Source organism: Heterocephalus glaber, unplaced genomic scaffold (assembly GCF_053883595.1).
Source record: "Heterocephalus glaber isolate CG9 unplaced genomic scaffold, H.glaber_assembly_v1.0 deba00001523, whole genome shotgun sequence".
Classification (NCBI taxonomy): Eukaryota; Metazoa; Chordata; class Mammalia; order Rodentia; family Bathyergidae; genus Heterocephalus; species Heterocephalus glaber.
The window spans coordinates 29,689,615-29,713,357 of NW_028258327.1; the positions used below are offsets into that span (position 1 = coordinate 29,689,615).

The 23,743-nt window shown below is 36.1% G+C and overlaps 1 protein-coding gene across 13 annotated transcripts in view; it reads right to left on the reverse strand.

Annotated features, from left to right (window-relative positions):
- Pkhd1 (PKHD1 ciliary IPT domain containing fibrocystin/polyductin) overlaps positions 1-23,743 on the reverse strand; it is a 513,180-nt gene that overhangs the window by 85,506 nt on the left and 403,931 nt on the right. The window contains exon 61 of one of the 13 annotated variants that reach the window (XM_004869047.4): positions 12,239-21,714. The exons of the other annotated variants lie outside the window; for them this stretch is intronic. Within the exon in view, the coding sequence (XP_004869104.2) occupies positions 21,671-21,714 (44 nt within the window). The 3' untranslated portion in view covers positions 12,239-21,670. Of the gene's footprint in view, positions 1-12,238; positions 21,715-23,743 lie in introns of those variants that run through there. 13 annotated transcript variants of the gene reach the window in all.

A 23,743-nucleotide genomic window follows, 5' to 3' on the forward strand; every position in this document is an offset into this window, starting at 1 on the left:
TGGGTCACAGAGGAAATTAAAGAAGAAATCAGACAGTTCCTTCAACCAATGAAATTGAAAATGTAATTAAAAATTTATCCACTAAGAAAATCCCGGGCCCTGATAGCTTCACTGCTGAATTCTACAAGACATTTAGAGAGGAACTGCTGCCACTACTGTTTAAACTCTTCAATGAAATTGAAAGGGAAGCAATACTCCCAAATTCATTCCTGGAAGCAAGCATCACCTTGATCCCCAAAGGAGAGAAAGACCCAACTGAAAAAGAGAACTGTAGGCCAATCTCACTAATGAACATAGATGCAAAAATCCTTAATAAAATACTGGCAAACAGAATGCAGAAGATCATCAAGAAGATCATACACCCTGATCAAGTGGGATTCAGCCCAGGGATGCAGGGATGGTTCAATATACACAAATCAATCAATGTAATACACTATATCAATAGAGCCAAAGACAAAAGCCATATGATTATCTCCATAGATGCAGAAAAAGCATTTGACAAAATCCAACATGCATTTATGATAAAAACTCTACAAAAAATTGGAATAGATGGTCACTACCTCAAACTGATAGAAGCCATCTATGAAAAACCAACAGCCAATATCATACTAAATGGTCAAAAACTGAAATCCTTCACACTCAAATCAGGAACAAGACAAGGATGTCCACTATCACCACTCTTGTTCAATATAGTTCTGGAAACATTAGCCACAGCAATTAGACAAGAGAAAGAAATAAAAGGAATAAAGATAGGTAATGAAGAAGTCAAATTGTCATTATTTGCAGATGACATGATACTCTATATAGAAGACCCCAAGAACTCCACCAAAAGTCTTCTAGACTTAATAACCAAATTCAGCCAAGTAGCTGGTTACAAGGTCAACACACAAAAATCAATAGCTTTCCTCCACGCAAATGACAGACTCACTGAGAGAGAAATAGGGCAAATAATTCCTTTCACAATAGCATCCAAAAAACTGAAATACCTAGGAATCATCCTAATGAAAGAAATCAAAGACCTCTTCTCTGAAAACTATGGCACTCTGAAGAGAGAGATTGAAGATGATATCAGAAAATGGACAGACATCCCCTGCTCCTGGGGAGGAAGGATTAATATAGTGAAAATGGCCATACTTCCAAAACCATATAGATTTAATGCAATTCCAATTGAGATCCCAGCAGCATACTTCATAGACCTTGAGAAAACAATCCAAAAATTCATTTGGAACAAGAAGAGACCTAGAACAGCAAAAGCAATTCTAGGTAACAGAGACATGGCAGGGGGTATCACAATCCCCAACCTGCAACTCTACTACAAAGCTACTGTGATTAAAACAGCATGGTAATGGCAAAGAAACAGACTTGAGGGTCAGTGGAACAGATTAGAAGATGCAGAAACAACACCAGACACACTCAGCCATCTCATCTTCAACAAAGGAGCCAAACACCCTCATTGGAGGAAAGATAGCCTCTTTAATAAATGGTGCTGGAAAACTTGGGCTTCAACTTGCCAAAGATTAAAACCAGACCTATGTCTCTCACCATGCACTAAACTAAAATCAAAATGGATTAAAGATCTAAATATTAAAATAGAAACTCTGAACCAGTTGGAACAGAGGTTAGGTAGAACCCTTGAAGACATCGGTGTAGGAAAAAATGTTATGAACAAAACCTCAGTTGCCCGTGAACTAGCACAAACAATCAACAAATGGGATCTCTTGTTATTAAAAGGCTTCTACACAGCAAGAGAAACCACCAGCAGTGTGAAGAGGCAACCCACAATGTGGGAAAAACTCTTCACCTGCTCTTCCTCAGACAAAGGTTTACTATCTCAAATCTATAAAGAATTTAAAAAGATCAGACCTCCCAAATTTAAAGACCCAATCCAAAAATGGGCATCTGAAATGAACAGACATTTCTCACACAAAGAAGTAGAAATGGCAAATAAATACATGAAAAAATGTTCAACATCACTGGTCATTCAAGAGATGCAAATGAAAACAATGCTGAGATTCCACTTCACTCCAGAAAGAATGGCTGCTATCATGAAATCAAGCAATAACAAATGCTGGCGGGCTGTGGGGAAAGAGGAACCCTGCTCCACTGCTGGTGGGAGTGTAGACTGGTGCAAGCACTGTGGAAATCAGTATGGAGATACCTCAAAGAACTAGGACTGGAAGTTCCATTTGACCCAGCTATTCCACTGCTGGGGATCTTCCCCAAAGAATTAAAAGAATCATACCACAGTGATATATGTGTACTCATGTTCATAGCAACACAATTTGTATTAGCTAAAACTTGGAAACAGCCCAAATGCCCATCAACTGGAGACTGGATAAAGAAAATGTGGGTTTTTTATAAAATGGAGTACTACTCAGCCATAAAAAATGAGAAATTAGAGACTTTTATAGCTAAGTGGATGCACATTGAGGTGATATTCTTAAGTGAAAGAAGTAGGACACACATGTGTAAATACCGAATAGTTTCTCTGGTGTGAGAAACTCAAAGTGTAAATAAGGACTAAATGTATAATAGGTAATGTGAAATAGGAAGAAAAGGGGCAAAAGGGAAGGAAGTGGGAAGAGTAGGGGAAAGGATAGAAGGGAATGGGATTAATATGAGAAAATGGAAAAATAGGAACAAAATCTTTTTAAATAGGGAGGAATGGAGGGGTTGAAGGGAGGGCTGGGCAAGGGTGAAAAATAAGAACCAAGAGAGACTATGTAAAGGTGCAAATTTCCAATGATGGATGTCATTATATTGTATACCTAAAATGCACCAATGATTAGAATGAATAATCGATAATGTAAAATAAGAAGAAAAGGTCCAAAGGGGTAGGGGGAGGGGGAGGGGCAGGGGAAAGGAAAGAAATGAAAGGAAAAATGCTGAGAAATGGAAAAAATGGAAATAAAGTCTTTGTAATAGGGAAGGGTGGAGGGCATGAAGGGAGGGCTAGGAATGGCAAAAAAATAAGAACCAAGATGCATTATGTAAAGGTACAATTCCCAATGAGAAATGTAATTGTGTTGTATACCTACAATGTACCAATAAAAGAATTTAATACAAAAAAAAAAAAGAAAGAAAAAAAGAAATTCCTAGTCGATTAGTGGAGTGGGTCTATCTCTGGGGACTGATATGCAGGCTGCAAATTGAGAAAGGAAAACCCACTCTGGATATGGATAGCACCAACCAATAGGCTTGTAGAATGGATGGAATGAAAAGCAAAAGAAGTGTTCCCTTTTTGCTGCTTTGAAGGAGCCTTGAGCTTCGCCATCACCTTTGGATATTCATCTACAGGATTCCAGTGCAAACTCTTCAGCCTTCCAATGCAGAACCCTCAGCTTTCCAACATGGACTTGCACTAGATTCTGCAGCGAGCTCCAGATCTTCAACTTTTGAAAGGACCCAGCACATAGAGAGTCATTTTGTATTCTTCTACCCCTGGCTCCACAGGTGGCTCTTGTAAGCCTACTCTGTAAATCCTTTATATATTATAAATTATTATATATAGTATTAAATCTTTTAGTCTAGTGAACCCTAACTGATATAACATACTTTACCACTATGCCACCTGTCAACATTTGCTCTTCATACAACTGTGAGGGGTAAGTACTGACATTTGCCAGCTGACAAAGTGAAGTTTTACATAGTTTGTTCAGTACTTCACCAAAAATAGAATGAGTTAATAAAAAATACTGGCCTTCTGACATCTTTAACTAATTTTTTGCTACAAAATGACCTATGTATTGACTATAAAAGTAATGTCTCAGAAGTAGTGGATGGATTCAAGAGAGGTTAAATTAGTTAAGGTTTGATACTGTATAATCTCCAAAGTAATCTTGAAGATATTTTCATATTTACAAACCGTGTCAGTTAATAATGAAAGTATTTTAAATTAGAATATAGAGACCAAATAAACTACCAAACCGCATTCCACAATTAGTATGGCCTTGAGGTCCATCCACTAGAATTAATGAAAAGATATCACTAATTAATTTAATTTAAGCAAAGTTTGATGGTAAGCAATGAGATCATTTTATGTCACATATCACCTGAATTACATTTTCTCTATGATGTACATGTCATTGGTCACAGAAGGCTCCTAGGATTTGACACAGAATTTATTTGATGAAGTGTACAAAAAGAGATCAATGGTTGGTCAGTTTTAAAGCACAATCTGAGCCATTTTACACAACAGTGTTTTTATTTTTGCTGAGGAAATCAAGACTTCACTGTTTCAAGCATATAATGATTTACTTAGACAGCACCCCATTTTGTGGATTCTGAGCTGTATTAGCATAAAGTTGCTTTAGCATTTGTGGCTTAAGATTCACTACCTTAAAAATGAGATTACCATTGAGGTTCATTTCCACATTCCCCAACAGAAAATGTTATCACTTAGAGATATCCAAGCTAGTGTCCAGTGTAACTTCAACTCATCTTTATAACTGTAACTCTTTCCATTTATCAGCATGCTTCCAGGTCCAACAACCTATACATGCATATTTGTCTGTCTTACCAAACCTCCTGTTATTTATCTTGCTGTTTTTGTACTCCTGTTATGTCCATTCCTTTATCTTACTGATATTAAGTCTTTTTTACTCAACACACTCTCTTTTTATTTCTGACCTGATGTTTATTTCTCTCTCCTTTCCTTGGCCCCTCCAACAGCATTACCAGACTTCCCCAGTCTCTCATTTCTGATTTTCCCTGTGTCCACTGATAATCCCCTTTGTATGAGACAAAACTGCATACATTTCCATCACCTTTGCTCCTGGGAAGTTTAAGAATCATATATAAAGTCACATAATTAAAGACATAACAGGATTTTTTTTGTCATTTGATGGTACTCTAAATACAGGCACTCTTTAACTTGTGATGGGGCTATGGCCTCATATTGCCATGTTAAAAATGCACTTAGTACAGCTAACCTACCAAAAATCACAGCTTAGCAACACAGTACACCACAAAGCATTGGTTGTTGAACTTTGTGGTTGTTTGGCTGACTGGGAATTGTGACTCACTGCCACTGCCCAGCATCATAAGAGAATATCCTACTGCATATTTCTAGCCTGTAAAATAATTAAAAATCAAACTTGAAAGTACACTTTCTACTGAAGCCAAATGGCTTTTACTCCATCATATAGTTGAACCATTGCAAATTGAAGACCATCTGCACTTAAACTTTAACTGAGCCTTAGGTACTATTCTATCCATCTTCCACTCATCTCTAGTTAAAATTATTTTCTTTTCAAAGCTTTAGAAATCTTATTTTTATTTTTTATTCTGTGACCCATGCACAAACTTCATAAATAAATCTGAGGTCATTGGGAATTAACAATTTCACTATTGCCCCAAACTTTTTCAAATATTCACTCATTCTTCTCTCCTCATAGGGATGGTATACTCATCACTGGGTTAATCCATTCATGACTATAGATGAGTGTCCAGTTAGGAGGTGGCATCTGGTTAAAGGTATCATTCTTCTTTCTCAAGGCTGAAGTCTACACCTATGTCTATGTCCAGCTCTTCTCCTTGAAATTCATAAATTAACCTCATCAATTACTTACCTTATTTCTGAGATATCCAATCTTTTTCCCATCAGCCTAGCATATGTTGTATTACTCATTATCTCATTGCTGGGACAAAATACTTGACAACTTCAGTTTAAATGAAGAAAAGTTTATTTTGGCTCATGTTTTTCAATGGATTCAGTCTATGGTCGATCGGTTCCAAAGGAGAAACAGTGCTGAAGTACATAGCAGAGAAAGCTGCTCAACCCATGGCACTTAGGATGCAGAGAGAAAAAGGAGGAGCCAAGGAAAACAATTCACCCTCCCAGTTCATACATACTTCCAGTGTGGAACCTTTAACCAGACCCCATCTCCTAACGGCACATTCATCTATACTCATCAATGGATCAATCCACTGATTGGTATAGCATCCCTATGATCTAGTCACTTCTCAAAAGCCCCATTTCTGAGCATATGGTACTTTTGGGAGATATTTGAGGTATAAACTAGTAATATTATTGTTGACCCCCAAAAGATTCATTTCTATCTCACTATGTAAGATGCATTTAGTCCATCTTTATGAGTCCACAAACTCTTAAAAGTTTCACCATTGCTGAAAAGTCCAAGTCCAGAGTCCCCTCTGAGACCAAAAGCAAAGTCTTACCTATGAGAACCTGTTAAAATGAAAATAAGTCAAATACTTCCAATATACAATGACACAGAGAAAATATTCCTTCCTTTACAAAAGGAGAAATAGGGGAACTGAAAGGTTTTGGATCAAAGCAAGACAAAACACTTCAGGAAAAATATTGAGTCCTATAAGTCCAGGTCCAGCACATAGGGCAGATTAAAGATGAGGAAAATGAGGTGTATAGAGTTTAAATTCCTCCATTTTTAAATAGCTTGAGTGAACACCAGGCAGCCTGATTTCAGAACTCATGTTCTTGACTTCTACATTAGATTCTTTCACTCTACAGTTAGCCACTATGGTTCTTAAATTAACATTAAGTACTGGGTCCTATGTACCCTCTCCCTTACTCCCTAACCACCACTATCATTTCACTTGAATTTACCCTTATAATTAGTAGCCCTACTGTTATAATTTCTTTTTTTCTTTCCTCCTTACCTGCTTTTGGCTTTTTGGTTTATCACAGTATCAGCAAATATTTTCTTTCAATTCTCTCCAAATCCTAATGTGTTCTGTCTTATCTTGGATCAACTAATCTCACCAACCTTTTGCACAAACCATACCATCCCACCATCACCATGACCAAAAACAAAATGAAAAAAAGTATGAGGTCGTCACCACTTCTTATAGCCTTGTAAATCTAGATCAACCTTAAAACCTATGGTTTAAAACAGGATACTATGGGGAGTGAGTGTTGTTATAGTGATGCTGAAGCAGCAGGTATAACCTTGGAGTATGCTAAGCGAAGCTGTGACACAGTCATGTTACTTCTAACCTATAAAAGCAAAGCAGCAAAGCAGCTGCACAGCTACACAGTTATTGAGGATAAACCCTCATGCACAACTTTCCCACTGGCCACGAGATCATGGCTTCTCCAATAGCGCTGCCTGCGGAGGGATTGAAATTCTGCTGTGATCTTTGAATAACAACAAGCACAAAGGAAACAATCTTGCCAAAATTTTAAAACATAAAATAAAGAAAAAAAAAATAAGTTTGAAGTCCTAAGTCTATCATAACTAATGGTAAATAGAAAACACTGAATAAAAACAGACTTAAAAGTATTTAGTAATATTTCTCTAAGTCAGCAGGATTTAAAGAACAGAGGCTTTACTTCTAAGAATTCTTCAGACAAAATCCACAGTTTAATCTTATTGAAAACACTCTGCTTGTTAAATAAACATCGTCTAATGAACAAAGGATTTTCAAAAAATCCTTTCATATCTTGTTTTTCTCAAGTATAAATTAAAGCTTTTAACTCATCTTTATAATGTAACCTCATTCTCTACCTTCTATCCTTTCTCCATAGTACTTAATATTATTATTTCTTAAACACAAAGTCTACACTGAAAAATGAAAAAAAAAAAGGATCAATAAAAAGTCGAAGAAATGGAGAAGATGGGAAAGGGTAGGAAGAAGAAGAAAAGGAAACTCGGAAGTCCATAGATCTGTTAAATTGGTAATAATTAAGACACAACTTTTACCCATCCAATTTATTGTTAGGATGTATATTAACGGTTATTCAGCTTGAAGCAAGGATGCATTTAACTGATATGCTGAAAATATTTTTATAGGTTTTTAAATGAAGACTGATGGCTGGCACTATCACTGGTTTACAATGTTTTTGGTATACATATTTCCAGGAATCATAATAATTATAAATTTATTGATTTTGTAGAGGCTATAAACTACATAAAACTATACTGCATAGCAATAGATTCTAGAATGAAAATCTTAATCCATATCTTCTCCGCTTTCCTATATTATATCTGTGTACATCTGGATGTGAAGAACAGAAGAAAAATGGCAAAAGCCCAAAGTAAAATTTTGAAGTAGAAAAATTTGCTTTTGGGGGTGCTTTTGGTTCTTAAAAAAACAATTTCTTCCACTTTGGGGCTAAAGTAAACTACTCACTAGCCTGTCTTCTTTCACAATGAAAAATCTGCTGTCCTTATTTGAATGTATATATATTATAAAACTACAAAAGAACTTAGCTGGGCTACACAGTTTTTCTTCTGTCCAGGTTCCTCATCTATACTTCAATAATGCGAACCAACGCTATGTGAAACACTGGTCAAAAGCTTTATAAGGAAGAGTTAAATGTCCCTCAAAAGCATCAGATAATTACCTAAGCCAGAAGCAAGATGTTAGACGAGGCAGACTAATGATCTGATCTAGCATGGTAATTCCCATGGTTCCTAAGAGCACAAGCATTAATCATTTAATAAATATGTGGTTTCCATTGTACTACAGAGTGGGTGAAAAAAATCTCAGCAGTGAGAAAATTGCCCACGTTTCCCAGTGTATCAATATGCACGTCCCTTAAAGCAAGCTATTTCTAATATAACACATTTCTAATCTGTATTTCACATGCTATTATATTAATGCCAGAATAAGTACCAGGAAGAAATCCATATAACTGGACAAAAAGTAATAGGTTCAAGCAAGATCCCTCAACTCCACTTTTTGAATAATTATAAGCAAGTTTCCTTTTTATTTGTAACTGTTTTATCTTTTCTTTTAAATTATATTATAGCTGACTTTGCCCCTTTTATACCTCTCAGATAACTATGCTGTGGCCTGCCTCTAAAACCCATGATCTTTAGTCATGCTATGCCTGAGAAGAAACCACCTGACTCGCACTCTAAATCCTATAGGCTAAGAGATATTTTTAATTTATTTTTTAAAGTGTCATGTGGTAGTATTTTCTTTTAGCATACAGCTCTATGGGTTTCAGCAAATGTATAGATTTAGGTAACTATAGCTACAATCAGGATATAAAACAATTTCATCATCCCGCAAAACTCCCTCTGGCTAACCATTACAGTAAACTTTCATATGCAAGTACTCCTGGTAGCCACACATCATTTTACTACCTCAGTTTTCCTGCCCCAGAATGTTACCTACTAGAAAATACGCAGTGGTACCATTTTATAATGAGGCTTCTCTCTACATGTCTTTGAGGATCATCCAATTTATTGCATGCATCAATAGTTGGTTCCTTTTTACTTCTGAACACCAGTCAAATGTTTAGAAATAACAACTTTATCCCTACTACTGATAAAGACTGCTTAATTTAAAAATTTTTAACTATTAACAAATAAAATTGCTATGAATAGCCACCTACAGATTTCTGTTTTAAACCTAAGTTTTCATTTCTGTAATATAAATAATCTTGAGTTAGAACTGTTTGGGCATGTGTTAAGCATGTGTATAACTTTAAAAGAAATTACCAAATTGTTTTCCAGAGTGTATGTACAATTTTGCACTCTGACCAACACTGTCTCACAGTTCCATGGATTCTACTTCCTCACCAGCACTGGGTAATATAGGCTGACAGTTCTAATAATGTAGGAGGACTTTATTAAAAACAAGTGTCTATCAACTTCTATAAGACAGGACACACCATTATAAAGCAGCTAGCAGTCCAACTGGAAAATACCAATATTTTTCAATAAGGTATTCTGTAGAAAATATTTCGATATCAAACATTTGAAACCAATAGTGTTTTATTCAATATTATAAGATCTTTAAAAATGTGTTATATAGTAATTCGTCAGAGGAAATTGTGTTGGCCATAAATTATGTGTGTAATACAGTTATATCTGTGATAACTATAAGTATGCGTTTCTTGCTTTTAGGGCTGTTAACAAGGATATAATCGCATTTATTAAATCAGTAAGTATTTGGAGACAGTTATGCTGAGGATAATAGTGAATAGGACATATTTGGCCTCTGTCCTTACAAGACAAAGCATGTATGTGCTTCAAGGTATAAATGATGATATTCAATTATATCAATATTTATTCATTATAAGGTTGAACATAGGAAATGTTAGGTGAGGATATTTTTAGAGACCTTGACTTTGGTTTGATCAATTCCATGTACTCACTCATAGGAAATATAAGCAGAAAGTAGTAACTGTGCTTTAATTCTGATTTCATAGCAAATAATGAAATTATCAGATGTTTCTGAGAAATTAGCAAAACTTAGAAACTAATTAAAAGCAGGTCTAGAATGTGGACAGAAACTAAACTAAAAAATATTAAACATTTTTTGATAAATAAAGATACCATTGTACGTCACTGATGCCATTGTATATCATTAATGGGTACAAATGAATTCCCCTCCCCAGCTGAGGAAAGTCACCAAATTCCATCTTCTTTTCATCTTCCTTTGAAAGCTCTGCTCTCTATTTTCTGGATTCCCAGCTTTCCATCTCTTTGTACTAGGCTCTTCTTCCGTGGTGTGTGTGTGTGTGTGTGTGTGTGTGTGTGTGTGGGAGAGAGAGAGAGAGAGAGAGAGAGAGAGTCTCCCTACATAGTTCAGACTGTCCTTAAACTCACTAGTTAGCCCAGGTGGCCTTGAACTCATGGTGAGCCTCCTAAGGCTCTTCAGCTTCTAATTCTTCTGGGTGGATGGCTCCCTGCTGCTAGATCTGCACTTCCCAGTGGAAGGTAACAACACTTTAGTGAAGGGATCTTTCCTTATCTCAGAATCCTAATTCATTATACCCTAGCCCCTCATTCAGGTCACTCAGAGGGGAAATCTGACATTAATACCTCATTTTTATTCTCTAAGGAAGGGATAATAGGCCAGAACCATCGCATCTGTGTGCATTTAACATTGCTCCCTTAGTAAAACCCAGCCCCTTACCTGGAAGCCCTGTGAAATTTGCAAGGAATTGAAAAGCTCATGCTTATACAAAAGGCTGAGTCATTTTCTAGGAGTTACTCAGAATTCAATTGCTAACAAGATTCTTCAAAAATGGAGCCGCCTGAACATAATCATTTCACCCTAATTGATTGCATACAGTTTTATTACATAACTGATGGTCTTAAACCTCCAGCCAATTAGTTTGTCAAACAGAGGTTAAATTCTTGACTGGTTTATTCAAGCTAAATTTAGGCAGGATTTACAACACAACAGGCCTTATCAAGGCAGCTAAAAATGCACTCTTTAACAACTGAAATTAGTGTGGACTTCCTCCTAACCAAAAAGGAAAGAGGAAAGTTCCATTAAAATGTTAGCCTTAAATAACCAAGACATTAAGTCTGTGTTATATTTTATACAATGAAATTTCCTTTGTTATATAGTTACCTTGGGACCTTGCACTTGTGAGGCAGGCAGGCAGGGAAACCACTGAGCGAAATCCCTGGCCCTTGTTATATAGTTACCTAATCTTGAGATCATTTAAATATTTTTTATGGTTGGTGTCACTGGTAATGCTGTATTTGAAATTATTAAACTAGAATTAAATAAATATCAGTCTATTCTCTCATGTATTAATTCAAAGACATTTCTTAAGCTGAGTTTACCACCATTCAGTTATTAAGCCTTCAACAACTTTTAATGTTTGGCTGAGTGTTAACTTTGTCTGAAGAGTTTACCATTTCTTTCTGAGCATATTACTCTTAGTCCAACCAAGTCATTTAAATAATCCTCATTATATACTTGTGTTTATACTGAATTTTTAAAGATTCAATTAAGAAAAATTCTGAGATAAGGCAAAGTGTTTTCCTAAAACACCATCTAGAGAAATAAATCAATTTACCCATTTTTACTAAGTATCTGTTATGCATTCAGCCCTATTCCAAGTAAAATGATATATAAAAGAAGAATTGGACATAGATATAGGTGTGACATAGAATTCATGTTTTTAATGTTCATTCTCGTGACAAAATATGGCATTAGGGAAATTTTTAGAAACCAATTATTTCTTCAACTTTATAGAAATATATGTACTTTATAAGGCAGAGGCCATCAAACTTCTGTAAGTAAGCAGATAGCATTTTAGCTTTGTGGATCAAGTGGCAAAATCAAAGATATCATGTGCATATTTATATAGTAAGAGAAAAGAAATTTCTACAATTTTTACTTATGAAATTTAAAATCTGTCAGATTTATAATATCTCAAACAATGTAATGTAATTAGTAGAATAATTACTGCATATTTTATCTTGTAAAACTCCAATAAAGAATAGAGAAGTCAAATGTACCAAATTTTCTCTGGGACTCAAAATTAGCATATCTCTCTCTCTCTCTCTCTCTCTCTCTCTCTCTCTCTCTCTCTCTCTCTCTCTCTCTCTCTCTCGTAGTTGCCTTCCATTCAATAGGTATTAAATTTTTCTGTAATTTGTGCTAGGTGATGAAGACACAAAGAGGCCCTTCTCTCAAAATGCTAAAATTGAAGAGGAGAACAACAAGGTATAATAATGGCATGAAAAGCATGCTAGGATGCATGTACACAGTCTTCCATAAACACTTGCTTAAAGTGCGACACAATATCAGTGGAAGACCTTGGTAAATATTTGTGAAGGTTTTTCTAACCATGTATATTTCTTCCTTGCATTCTTAGCATTGGACACTAGATCTGCAGAATATTGAAGTAATGAAGTCTCCATGTGTTGCTTCTGCATAACTATTCTGACCTATTTTCATCATATAGATTTATAGCACTGGATTTTCCAGGTGGTCTTACCTGAATTGGAAGGAGCAATGGTGACACATTTAAGAAGAATTTTACTTTTTGTTTTTACCATCTCTACCACAATAATTATTTTCTTCTGACAATTAAGATTCTGATTCTTTGAGGGCTCCAGTTAATGGAGAATTTTTCCTTAGCAGTTTCAAGAATTAAAAAGAGGATTGACAAGAATAAATCAAAACCCAGATTATTTAATTCCAAGCCAGAAGAAAAATATAACACTAATTTCATTTTTTTACTATTTTTCAAATTGCTACATCCAGAAAGCACTAGGAATTTTAAAAAATTAGCATAACATATAATAAGCTACAAAAGCTACACATTTTTACATAAATTCAGAAAAAAACTAAAGTGTCAAATTTCCTCCCTCTTGCAAGGCCCATTTGCTCTCATTAACTATATTCTTTAGGAGGTGCTGGTGTCCCACACAGTGGAATTCAGCATACCCACTGTCAGGCTGGGATAGAGCTACTGTTTTTACTCTGAAGGGAAACATGTTCAGGGCATCTCAGTGCTGAGAGTGGTTTTAAACCAGTTGTAGTCTGGTGCTAAACTTCAGTGAAATTCAAAGTCTTGGTTTTATTCACAGGTTATCATAATAAAAGAATCCTTTACTTACCTCTCCAGTTGTCTACAAATTCCCTATTTCAAACAGTTACATTACTTGATTTAAAAAATGTTAAAATTTTCAAAAATAAGTTTCCTCCCTCCTGAAGAGTTCTGTCCTAAAGATGTCCTTAACTGTAGCAACATATCAGATGTAATAGTAAAGAAACTTGTAACAATTTTGTTTTATCAATCAGTTGATGACTTCAGCATCTCTCTGTAACACACTAAAAGGATGTATATGATCACCTTTGGTGTTCTCTTTCCTGGAAATAAGCCTATGTACTAACACATCAGGTTGTTCTGGTGTTGCTGAGGGAAAGCAGGCTATTCTCGACTCTGCTTTAATGATCTTTATCGGAAGGGTGCCTGAGACACACTCAAACATGGTTCCTACCTCTATCGCACCAGTCATGCTGATACTGGATGGAGGCTGCACCCATATGAGAAAGGCTATGTCCTCTCTGTCTCTATCCCTCCCCTAATATTCACTAATAAACACCTATGAAAGGGGAGCTTATTCCACAATCCTTTCTACTCTGGAATCTATTTTCTAAATATGTAGATAAAGTGTATCTACATGAGTAAATATATGAATTATCATTCATGAAATGAAGAGATTGATCCAGAATAATATACTTTCTGAAGATACAGAGGGTCCAAACAAGGCAAAGTAGTTTTATTAGGAAAGGAAGTGGTGCCCAAAGAGGAGGCCAGGGACTTGTGATGCAGTTTAGATCACAAGTTACATCAAATATTAATGCTAATAAAACAAAATGTTATTCTCCAAAATAAAGGAAAGTCAGTCAGGGTTTTATGCTGACACACATAGGACCAGAGTTGCATTTTGGAAGGAGCACTTCTCTGTGCAAGCTGTAGAATTATAGAGTTTTAGACTAAGCAAAATAGAGAATGGCACTTACAGTTATGCCTCAGGTAAAAGCCCATACCAAGGCAGTAGAGAGAAAATGGAAGAAGACAATGGATTTCATAGGTATTAAGAAGACAGATTTGGCAAGCCTTTCAGATTGTATGAAGGAAGCAACTGAGACGGAGCCATCACGAGTGACTACTAATATGGGAGACTGGGTAGACTTTGGAGGGTTGAAGAAGGGCATCCTAAAATAAGCAGAATAGATACTGGATTGGGTAGCTGGATATTTAGACCTGGGGATATGAACAAGGGACAGTCTAGAATCGAAATAGAAATGTAGGGTCTTCAGCACAGACCTGGTAGTCAAAAACCAGGACACTGATAAAACCAGGAGGGGAAAAAAAGAGGAGAATGAGAAGATGGTTAAAAACAAGACTTTCAAAAATACTAATGTTAAAGGCAAGGGTAGAAAAGGAATCAGATGAAGAATTTAACAAAGAGGCAATGGCTGAGGTAGTGGTGGCTTCCAGATTTGTATTTGGAAAAGAGTCAGACCAGTGATCAGGTCAGTGGGTTATTTGATGATTAGTACTTGACATAAGAATTGAGAAAGCTCAATTGCTCATATCAAAGAATTGAGGCAGTTGAGGAACATTCTATGAGTATTCCCAGAGGAGCCCCACCTTTCAGCCACCCTGGTACTGACTGGTAGGAGAATGGGGAGAGTGCATTGCCTGGGAAATCAGAGCAAGACAGGATTTTAAGAAGCAGGGGTTGGACTTAGTGTCAGATTCCCCAAAGATCATAAAGATAAAGGAAAAACACTCCAGCTAATTTTGCAATTGTTAATGTTTTCTGCTGCAATTTCAGTGGAATAATGGGAAGGAAGTCATGTCACAGTGAGGACAGACTGAATAAGAAGTAAGAAAGAGTCAATGAGTCCAGATTTTCCTTTACTTTGTCTATGAAGAGATACCAGTAGCTCCAGGGGATGCTGGGTCAAAGAGCCTCAAAAATACTTTGACAACACAAGTAGAAGTCCTGTCTTAGAGCTACTTCTCAGAACTAGATGCAATGTACCTACAATGCCAGCAGCACAAATTGATGGCTGCCCTTCTCTAGAAAATGTCTCTCCCATAGGACTCCATTTCCATCTAAAAAGTCCACTGTGAAAGATTAATTTAGTTGGACCTTAAAGGCATTTTACTGGTAGCAATTTTCTATTAAAGTGCAAATATCCAGGTAACAACTGGAAATGAGACCAGGATAAATGCTTGAAGTATAAAGGGAAGTCGAAGGCAAATGCAAAAGTAGAAAAGAAAACTTTTGCCTGCTCCACAGCTTTGCCCGAACTGGTCCTGAATTCAATCACTATTGATAACAGAAAATTGTGTGCTTACTATGGGCAGAAAAGGAAAGTTCTCATTAATTGCTGGTACTGGTTAGCTGAAGTTATCTTTCTTGCCTTATCTATGGCAAGGTATCTTACACAGAGTATCAATTATAAAAATTAAAAATTGATTTAAATTTAGTACTAATTTGGATCAAGATCACATCTATTAATATGATACAGAAGGCGCATACAAATGTTAAATTCCTCAGATTCAGACTTCTGAAAATTAATGTAGTTTTCCCTAAAATTTAACATCACAGAAAGAAGGCTATAAGGAAATCTAGTAACTAGATGACTTTTTCCCTCAAAATATGTTCAGCAATTCAAATAATGCATTGATGCCTGGATGTCTACTGTTATCCTCATCCCAAATTCTCTTTCTTCTACTCATAGGTCCTTGGGAACAGTCTTGTTCTCTCCTATATTTTAGGCAGGCCATTTGCAATTTATGTATGCCCAATCAATACATGTCTCTGTGCATATGAGCAACTGGAAATAATGCTTTTATTTTAAGCTGCCTGAGAGATACTGCAGCCCTAAGACGGTCCTTTCTTTCTATATCAAATTGAATATCCTTTCCATTCCTGTCTTGGACAACTTTAGAGACATCATCTTATTCTCGCCTCACTTCAGGATTGGTCCATGATAGAAAATAGGTATGAATAATAAAATAGGGATGAGAAAGAGAAAGGATGAGAAAGAGCAGAGGGAAGAGGAACTATGAAATACCAGGAACAATCTGTTACCCACTTGGCCACTACAGTCCTCCTGAGTCCCCTATCTCTGTGCCATTGCATCACCTACCTATCATGCCTTTCCCTATGGTCTCATCCCAGTCAAACTCTTACAATGCCTGCCAAAGTTTGATTCTGAATCTCCTCCAAAATATAAGAAGTTTCCCACGGTCTGTTTGAGAACAACTCTCAAACTAAGAATGAAAAGGAAGAGGAGGAACAAAGAGGGGGGATGGAGAAGAAGGAGAAGGAAAAACAAAGGCCAGATATAGCCATTTAAATCTAAAAACTAAAATAGTCACTATCTGATGCTTCCCAGAAAAGTTTGCTAGTCCTTGCTATGTCCCCTGATGTCCTGAACTTCCCCATTTATCACATTCATGATTTTTTTTTTTTACAGTTGGTTGGTTCATATCACCTTTACACACTGGACTCTAAATTCTGCATAGTTCCCATGTCCATCATTATCATACTATATCCCAAGTGTTTAGTACGTGGTAGAATCTCAACAAACTTTCACTGAATTAATCAAAATTAAAATAAAAATATAGGACAGCTTTCACCATGCTGGTGTCCACAAATAGGCCATGAGAATACTTCCAGGGGTGTGTGACTAGGACAAGCATATATCTCCATCTCCATTTCCTTAGGACAATAATGACTTAAGCCTGTTGCCCAAGAAAAATTGTTAATGGTTCCTCCTTTCCCACCTCACAGTGTCCTATTTTAGAAGACGTTGAAATACTGAGAAAAAAAATTATAGCTCCAACTACTTATGGTGAAAGACTTTCCTAGACCACTGTTACAGAATTGATAGTGACCTTTGTATGAAAAGGCAGAAGGCTTCCTATGAGGAAAAGAATCATTGTAACATACAGTGTTCAGAATCCAGAAAACTATTAGTAAAATACCACATTTATGAAACACCATGATCAAAAGAGACTTTTGTGTACTGATGTAGAAATGAGCTTATTACTTTTTTAAAAGTCATTGTGTGAAAACACAGGGCAAATAACCAATTTTTGGAAATCAATCCATCTTGAGTTTGGGGCAGTTGGTATATTTACATTTAATGAATATCTTTGTGATAATTTCTTTCTTTGTGCATAATATATACAGTTGAATTATTCTTTTTATTTTCTGACATGACTAGCAAATCATATATCCCAGCTAATCAATATTTGGGAATTATAAAATAAGAGCTATTTGGGAATACAGAATTTAGGAATTGAAATTAAGTTTAGGAATCTCCTGGCTGATTATCAGTATTTCATGGATAGGAATATGGAAGGATAAGAGAAACAAATGTTCCTGCAGTAGACAAGTCTCCTCTGGAATCAACAACAGACCTGTTTAAATATTGTCCAATAAATTTAAAGGAAATTGAAAATACTTAATAATCAAATACCATATTTATATTTTATTTATTTTTTAATGGTTTGGAAATCACTTTACAATCTTATGGTTCAGATTCATCTAACCACACACTTTGTGCAATCATGAATATTATCGATCCAATGGAAAGGACAAGTTCCAGATTTTTTTTTAAATTTCCCTTTCATTTCTTCTCTAAATACAGTGGACTCTTAACTTATGAACTCAATTTGTTTGGGAGGACTGGTTGTAACTCAAGTTGGTCAATTGAAGCCTCAGGCTCCTCTACATAACCTTCAAGTCTCTTTCCTTTGTATAAGCAGAAACATTGGCCCAGGATTTCTCAATTAACCCCACATAGGAAAGGATGTTGTAATGTTCCTTCCGGAACTCTTTAAGGGTTAAATCTGTATCTGAAACGATCTGGAAGCAGAAGCAGCCAACATTCGGGTCATGAATGAAAACTTTGTTCATAAGTTAAAACTAAAATTCCAGTTTTAACCCAAGTTGTTCGTGTGTCAGGCCAGTCGTAACTTGAGTCTCCACTGTATTGTTTTGCTACTACTGATCTGTGGTCCAGGCCAAACTTATCAAATATACATCTGTTACTAACACCAGTGATAATAATGATAGTAAATGTGAATATTTACAAAGTACTAAGTGCTAACTTATGTCGCTCTTCTAATCTCGAACAACCAACTGAGGTAAGTGCCACCACTTTGGAAATTTACAAATGAGAAAACTGGTGCTAAAGCAAATAACTTACCTAGAGATATATGGCTTACAAGTGATATAGACAGGGCTTGACTGAGACCTTTCCAAGTTAAACAGGAACCACTGCCCTATAATAACCATTTCATTAGGAACCTATGTTAGATACTTCTTGTTTGCTTCATGAGATCTTCTCAGTCTCATCACATGAACCCAGTCAGCGATGAAACAAGTTTCATGCAGGAGAAAGTGAACTATGTCTTGCCTTTTGCCCCTGGGCCTCTCTGATACTATACATGAGATGAATCACTCAGTATTCACACATGTGCAGTAGGATGACTTTGGCCATGAATCTATGTCTTCCCCCTTTGCCTGTGAGCAGTTTTAAGATGCTTTCTATAAGAGTCCTAAGAAAACCTCACAAGATAAGTATTTCCTGTAGTAATCCTGAGTTGCCCTCCCTTTTCTCTCTATGGCTTCCCCCATTTCCTGGGCCCACTTAGCAAATAAATAATCTATCTGCAAGGCTTTGTCTCAGGCTCTGCTTTTAATGGCATCCAGGATAAGAAGAAGCCATTTCCATCACCATCTGAAATCATCTTGTCTCTATCCCTCAGCTTTATAGAACTAATATGCAACAGCCAACATATTTTTATCTGAAGAGGAAATCCCGTCTCTGATGGACCTGACTTCTTCATTTCCTGTGGATAGCAGGGCTATCTGCATCTGTAGGGTCTGAGGACCATGTTGAGAATATTTGTCTACCTCTGCTGGAAGCCTTTCTGATTAGTCAGGCTCCTTGAGTTGGAAACATAAGGATTTATAATGAAAAGGAATCACACAGTAAAAACAGAAAGAATGAAAAGAAAACAAACCAGTAAAGAACCTATCCTATCATAACATTTGAGGTTCTGGTATTTGCTGGGTTTGGAGGGAGTTCAAAATAAATGAAGAAATGTGTATTTTATTAAATGCTAATATTTAGAAGATGTGGAGGGAAAAGAAAGATAAATGCTTCCAATCATATTTGCAAATATGAGGCATCTCTTATCCCCTTCAAAGTGGTTCAGGATTTTCCTTACATTCGAGTAACCTATTCAAAATCAGGAATAATGTCTGCAACCAATAAGAAAACTGTACCAGGAATAGCAAAGGTATATGTGCATCCAAACAACAGAGTGGGACACTACACTGTGCTCTCAAGCTCAGCCAGGCTGTAATATAATTATGATCTCTTTTTGGCCAACTTGCAGCAGCCCACTGGACTTCCACCACAGGAAAAGTCTATTGCTTCTGATCCCACATAGACGAGCCTACAATAACCGCTATGCTTCCTTGCAACATCTGTTATTGTTAACTTGATCTCTGTTTGTCTTGTGGTATAAATAGGCCCCAAATCTCAAGAGTTCAGAATACTCTGAACCGTAACAGCATAGCTTCTTCCTTTTCTTCTTGGTAAGAGCCTTATCCCTCTCTTGAGTTTTGAAATTCATGATAAAAACAACAATGAAATAAAGTGGAGAGGAAGAAGATTTGAGAGGGTCAGTAGTACTTAGAGGGTCAGAAATGAAAAGTTCCCCTTGGTTCTGTTCTTCAGTATGTGTGTAGTAATACATGTTCGGTGGGAATTTGAGCCATTTTCTCTATACTCTTTTCCCACACATACTAAAGTTAAGAATTTATCATTAAGATAAGTCAAAGAAGCACATTTTATTATTACAACTATCTCTTGTTTAATACTCAATGTAGTTTACAATATTCAAACACATTAACTTTATTTTGCTTGAGCAAACAGTAAAAGAAAACAAATGATTCGCCCTTTTCTCTCGTGTACATCACTGATAAATACTGAAGCACTGCGGCCAGAGAGACCCAGCCATGTGAAAGGTCAACTCACTACACTTCTTTGAATCTCAATTTCCTTATCTTAAAATGGATGAAATTATTGCCTATCTCAGAATACCATAAAAGTAGTGAATGAAATGTTGCATATGAAATATTTCGTAAGTGGATTTAACAAGTAGTGGATGATCATGGTGTTCCAGAAGTGGGATTGGATTTTCAGGGTGATTGAGACATCTTTATGTCCAATTCTCTGATCTAATTCAGACAGAGAGAAATCACTTCCATATGCATATTCAACTAAGGAGTTAAAACAGATAAAATACTTAGAAGAGAGCCTAGCTACAGGGATGGTGAACCTTTCAGAGACTGAGTGCCCAAACTGCAACCCTAAACCCACTTATTTATGCAAAATGCTGACACTGCAATTAAACCTGAATACTAAGGTTTTAGTTTAGAAAAAAAAAAACCTGTTATCCAATCCTTAGCTGTTAAGATGATTCAGCTCACATACCAACAGAGAGGGCTCTGCATACCCATTACAGCATGCATGCCATAGGTTCGCCACCACTGGCTAGCATGTGGGAAACAATAAATGTTAGTTATTCATCACCACATTATTAATACATATATCATTAATAATGTTCAATTATCATTATTGTTAACAATTTACTGAATCTGCTAGACTCAGCCAGTACAAGAGAGGAAATTCAGTCTTTCAAAACAACTCACATTTAAACTCATGATGTCAAATGACATTTCTTATATCCTAGAAGAATTTCTTTCATTATTTTCAAATATGGAAATTTCCAGGCCAATATAATGTAATCTCAAAACTTTCCCAAATTTCTTCCTGACCTCTGCCTGAGCCTGAAAAATCTATAATGGGGGAAATGTTTGGTTGCCTTTGCACCATTTTCCCTGATTCCTCTTCCTCCATTCACTGTGAGGTTTATAGTGGTCCAGGTTTAAGCTTGGGAACTTTATGTTGAGAGAAGAGAGAGCAAAATAGTACAAAAAAGATCTTCCTTGAGTAATATTTATAATCTGACATTGACCTCCCCTATGTACTGTAGATGCCTACAATTGACTCTTTCTGGAGTCAGGCCAAGTATAGAAATCTACACTTGGGATCTGAAATTCTTCATGTGGCATGGCCAATGCCCATTCTTACTGCCTTTTAAAGACTTCTCTGGTATTCTCTTGTTTCTAGTGCTTATATCTCACTTGAGGTAACCTCGAACCTCTTACTGGGTCTCTGTTAACATTGATCCATGAGACACTTCCTTAACAAGCCAATATCTGCCCTAAAGCTGGCCAGGTATTTTACTTAGCAAGCTGTAAGTGGAGCCCAAGTTGGAGCACAAGTTGCTTCAACCAGTCTCTTATTTATAGATTCTTCTTCCCACATCAGACAGCAATTCCTCTCTTGTGGTGCTTTAAAAACCAGTTCATTTGGTGCAAAATATGAAGACAGGCACTATACCTGTATCCCCTGTGAAAAGAGGTAGAGAAGTTATAACACATTGAAACTATCTACCAATGATCTTCACAGCATCTTCTTTTACCTCCCAATGAATTCTCAACCTCTCTCATATATACTCACATATACTAGATAAGCAGAGACCACACTAGGTCTCAGCAATTTCCTTTGCAAGATCAATGTGGATGGTCTGAGTCTGTACTGTTCAACACAGTAGCATTCACCATATGTGGCTATGTAAGTTTAATTTTTAATTAATCAAAATAAAATGAGAACTTAAATTTCTCAATTTCATTAGCCACGTAATAAATGTTAAGTACCCACATGTGGCTATGGGCATATCAAATTTTCTACCATTGCTTAAAATTTTAGTGACAGGGCTAGAACTCTAGAATCTCTCTTAAGATTGTAAATATTTTATTATCTCTTGGGGTTTTTTTAGACCTTAGAACCTGTGCTGTAGTCACAAAACTAGCGGAAAAAATCACATTTACTAACCAGTGAATATATAATCAGTAAGTAGATTTTTAACATCTGAATTCTGGCCTAGGGATACATCAAAGCACATGAATTCAAGACCATTTTATCACAATGCTTTTATCATAGATAAAATGAAAATAATTAAAATTCTTATGATTGAGCCTCAAGTCAAAACAAAAAGAAAAAAGAAAAAAGAAAAACATCAAAGTATTTCTTCCTAACTTCATAATGGGACATGGAATAGTTATCTATCAGAGCTATCATCCTTTAGATTTATGATGTTTTATAGTGTACAAACTATATAAATTCCTTCTTTTTTCTAAAAGCAACACTAAGAAAGGCAGCAAAGTTATTAGCCTTTACAGATTAGGAATTGAGTTCAGAGAACATAAAAATGACTGGTTTAAGGTGATGAAAGCAGTAATGGGAAAGCCAAGTATTCTAAAGTCCCTTCTACCTCATTTTGTTTCTTCCTGAAAGGCAGGACTAATTCTAAAACAAACAAACAAGCAAAAAATGAAATATACTAACATAGAGTAAGAGTTTAGGATTGAACCGTTGTCAAAAGTCACCACAATTTTGATTTATTAATTATGTATGTTCTTCCAGATAACTGCCATGACCAAAATTCAAGTTCCAGGCTATTTTACTAGCAGGATATTGAAAAACACCTCGTTTGATGAAGCACATGGAAAATGCACACTGATAGGTCTCCATTTTCTTTAGCAAAACTAAGAGCAGTGTTTTGTTTGTCATTTTTGCTATTCAGCCCACTTCCCTTTCTATATCTCTTGTCATTCATTCATTCAATAACAGAGTAAATGTCAGTACTTGGGAAGAACATGGAAGAAATGTACTCCCTAATAGGGAGAGACACTGGAACCCAGATATGAGTTCATCCTTCTTATTTTATTTTGTTTGTTTGCTTGCAGAACCAGCGATTGAACTCGGGGGACCAAGGGCCTTGTGCATGCTAGGCAAATGCTCTACCACTAAGCTACATGCCACACTATTTTTTTTTTTTTTTTTTTAGAGGTTCTAAATTGCTAAATTGACTAGGCTGGGCTTGAAATTTCAAACTGCCTGCCTCAGCCCGGAGTGTTGGGATTATGTGAATTTGCCACCACAATGGCCCATTCAATTTTGGTAACAATGCTTAATTTTAAAAAGTAAGAAATGAAGAAGAATTAGAAATATATCAAATTCAATACCATGACTTCTGGGAAGGGACAGGGAAAATAATCCAGTGAGAAACAGAAAGTATAAAAGTAGCTTCACACATCAGAAGTTTGAAAAATTTTACTCCTAGTGGTAGATGACGGGTTCATACATGTTCATCATGATTCATTATTTTCTTTCTTTTTTAAAAAAATTCTTTTATTGGTACATTGTAGGTATACAACACATTTACATTTCTCATTGGAAACTTGTACCTTTATATAATGCATCTTGGTTCTTATTTTTTCCCCATTCCAAGCCCTCTCTTCAGCCCCTCCACTCTTCCCTATTTACACAAACATTGTTTCCATTTTTTCCATTTCTCGTAATTTTTCCTTTCCCT